At 45.6% G+C, this 3,624-nt stretch overlaps 1 protein-coding gene across 1 annotated transcript; it reads right to left on the bottom strand.

Annotated features, from left to right (window-relative positions):
- Positions 1-1,011: 1,011 nt before the first annotated feature.
- Positions 1,012-3,078, bottom strand: LOC148783035 (tyrosine/DOPA decarboxylase 2-like). Its single transcript, XM_088857379.1, has one exon. The coding sequence runs from the start codon at positions 2,755-2,757 to the stop codon at positions 1,273-1,275; it is 1,485 nt and encodes a 494-aa protein (XP_088713505.1). The 5' UTR covers positions 2,758-3,078; the 3' UTR covers positions 1,012-1,272.
- Positions 3,079-3,624: the final 546 nt, after the last annotated feature.

The raw sequence follows: 3,624 nt of genomic DNA, 5'->3' as shown, positions 1-3,624 counted from the left end.
AAGTAAAATAAAAAAAACACGTCATGGCTGACCTTATGCATAATTTTTACTCAAAATTAGCCTATTTCGTAATTGTTTTTGTATCCCTACATAAATTACCCTTTTGTGTCCGTACGTAAACAACCTTTTTTTGTCACAAAACACATCATGCAATCTTACACGCGTGCATGTCCTGAAATAGCCCGGCTCTTCTTTGCCGCCCGGCTCATTGATTGGAATGGCACAGAGCGTAGTTAAACTAACTTCATTCCAATTTTTTTGGCATTTTTAAATTAACGGGCCAAAATTCTGTCGTATATGTTGAGCTGAATACTAATATATTTGCTTATATTAAGACCTCAACTGCTCCCTCTCTCTCTCAAAAGCTCTAAGGGAGTGGGTGGTGGACGATCTAATGCGAGTCTAAAAAAATAATGTGTTTAATAGGAGACGGTTGCACTTGTGTCCCTTTAGTGTGCGATATGTGATGTGTATAACCCAACTCATCTGCCCCAAGGAAAATTGGGTCCATTAGAGAATAAACTAAGAGCAATGTTGAATGTTGCCCTAGCCCCTCTCTCTCTCTCTCTCTCTCTCTCCCTCTCTCTATAGTGAGCTATGATTAAGGGCACTTCCTTGTTTTTTTTCTTTTTTTTTTTTCTTTTTTTTTTTATTATTATGTGCAAATATTTTCTAAAAAATATTCACGTAAAAGAATTTTTTTATAGGGTTAAATTTGAAAACATTTTTAACTAATTAGCCCGAGTACATCTTTTCATATCAATTGACAGCTAATTTGTATATCAATTGACAGCTAATTTGTGTGAAAATATTTCCACATCTAACTACATAAAAAAATTATTTCATATAAAAATATTTTCTCAAAAATATTTTCAAATAAAATATTTCTCCTAAGCTAATTGTGGACTTGGCCAAAGCAGATAAAAATGTGATTAAATGAGCTTGAAATATTTCTCACGTCATTTCGAGGGAGACCAAGCATTTTTACTCTAGCGAGGGAAAATCCAGTAATTGACATTTTCAAGGAATTTATTTCCAAACAATAAAAGATAAATACATTATAAAATGTTCTTTCTCATCCCAAGTGACAGCTCTCTACACAATTTGCAAGGTCTTTTCTTACAAAAAGGATGATCAAGAGTATGTAAAAAAGAAAAGAAAAAAATAATTAAGACAAAAAAAATTCGAAAAAATACAAAGGAAAATAAGATAAAAAATAAGGTGTATGAACGTGTAGGAGGGCTTTTAGTATTTCAACCCTCGACACAATGCTTAGCCCTCCTTGGCCTCGCACTTGCCTAGCAAGGCCTCAGCCTGGTCCTGCACCAGGCGCCATGTAGCCAAAATGTGCCGCTCCTCCGTGAGCGTCCCGCCAGTGGCGAACCGGATCATGTACACGCCACCGACCACGGCATGAGTCATGTAGGCCAGGCCCGTCGTGTTCACGGCCTCGAGTAGCGCCTTGTTGAGCTCCTCGCCGTTATCGGTCTCCCACCTAGACCCGGCTGGCTGTGTGAGCCGGAAACACACCATGGCGAACGTCCTCGGCACGACGATCTCGAACCGGGGGTCCGCATTCACGAGCCCCTCAAACTGCTTGGCCATGCTGACGTGGCTCCGGAGGAAGTTCCGGAGGTTGCTCACCCCGTAGCTCCGGAGCACCATCCAGAGCTTCAGGGCCCGGAACCGCCTCGATAGTGCGATCTGCCAGTCCTTGTAGTCCACCACCATCTTCGACTCTGTGGCCTTGTTCCGCAGGTACTCGGGGTTCGTCGACAGCGATTGCACCAGGGCGTCGGGGTTCTTCACCCAAAGGCAACAGCAGTCGAGGTTCGTAAAGAACCACTTGTGCGCGTTCATGCTGTACGAGTCAGCAAGCTCGACCCCGTCAAGGAAGTGACGGAACTCCGGGCATATGCATGCACTGCCGGCGTAAGCGGCATCTACATGGAGCCAGACACCGAAGTCCCTGGTAACCCTGCCGAGGCCCTCCAGGGGGTCGACGGCGGTGGAGGAGGTGGTTCCTATTGTTGCACAGGCATAGAGAGGGACGAGCCCCGCTGCCACATCTTCTTCCATGGCCCTGCGGAGTGCAGCGGGCGAGAGCCCAAAGTTGCAGGATTTTGTTGTTGGGACGGCACGGAAGTTCTCGGGGCGGATACCGGCAATCTGCGCTGCCTTCTGGAGGGCACAATGCGTCTGGTCTGAGGCATAGACAACAAGTTGGCCAATCTTGTCACCCCCAATCTTCTTCAGCTTTCGGTCTCGGGCCGCAGCCAGGGTGCAGAGGATGGCCTCGCAGGTGGTCCCCTGGAGGACACCCCCACCACCTCCAGAGAACAAGAAAGACTTGGGAAGGCACAACATTTTACCGATCCAGTCAATCACGATGCTCTCGAGCTCGGTGGCGGCAGGCGACGAGAGCCAGTTGAAGCCCACGACGTTGAAGCCGGTGCTCAGCATCTCTCCGAGGAACCCGGCAGTGCTACCACTTGAAGGGAAGTAGGCGAAGTAGTTAGGGCTCATCCAGTGGGTGATGCCAGGGACGATGTGGCTCTTGACATCTTTAAGGATATTCTCGAGGGGCTCGGGGTTGTAAGGGGCGGAGTCGGGGAGGCGGTGCCGGAGGTATCCGGGCTCGACCTCACTACGAACCGGGAGCTTCTCGACATCTTGGTAGTAGTCGGCGATGAAGTCGACCATAATGTGGGCTTGCTTTCGGAAGTCCTCGGGGTCCAGAGGGTGGGGTGCAGCCATGGCGGAGTCGTTGAAGATCTAAGGGAGGTCGCCCATCTTTCTCTCGTTCGGTGGTGTTTTAGTGAGACAAACTCTTTAAGTTATATATATATATAGAGAGAGAGAGAGAGAGAGAGGGGTTATGCAGTTGTTGACCGAGGAGAAAACCAAGGGGGAGGGTTTACAGATAATGGGGGAGAGAGAGGGTTATGCAGCGAATGAAAGATGGTAAATGGGTAGCGTAGAGAGAGAGTTTATGGGTGGTGCAAATGAGAGAAGATGTTATAGAGAAAGAGTAGTAGTAGAGAGAGAAGAAGAGAAGAGGAATGGTAATGGCAAGTGTGAGGGAGGGGAGGTTTTATAGAGGGTTAAGAGAGAGAGAATAGGTTGATTAAGAGAGAGAGAGAGTAGGTGGCCGCAAGATAGTTGGGGAAGGAAGCAAGATAGTGTGGAAGCGGCCAAAGTAGGCCGAGTATTGAAGACTTGGAAAGAGTAAAAAATATGAGAGAAAAAGTACGAAGTAGAGAGAGAATACAAATAGAAAGGACTTAATGTAGATAGAGAAAATGGTTGGTGGATGAATTAATCGGCGATTAATGAAAAAAAACCACATGCCCAGCTTTCAAGTTGCCGATTTTCTTTTGCACGAGACAAACGCTGGCATGCAAACGCGCTTGGTTTTTCTCCATTTGCGCAGTCAAAAAGTCTCAAACATTCAAATTTTCTTAGAGGAGTTTTAAATTCAATAAAAAAAGGGAAGGTTAATCTTGGTCGAACATTTCATATTTCACCTTTTCAATTTAATTTTTTTTTAGAACCCTTGATATAAACATGGGGTGTACTTGAAATTGGTAATAATAATAATAATAATAATTGATAAATTACGTG

Source organism: Amborella trichopoda, chromosome 2, assembly GCF_054954075.1.
Source record: "Amborella trichopoda isolate Santa Cruz 75 chromosome 2, AtrichopodaSantaCruz75HAP2 v2.0, whole genome shotgun sequence".
Classification (NCBI taxonomy): domain Eukaryota; kingdom Viridiplantae; phylum Streptophyta; class Magnoliopsida; order Amborellales; family Amborellaceae; genus Amborella; species Amborella trichopoda.
Note: the sequence above shows the minus strand (reverse complement) of the source record. Positions and strands in the feature narration are given on the sequence as shown.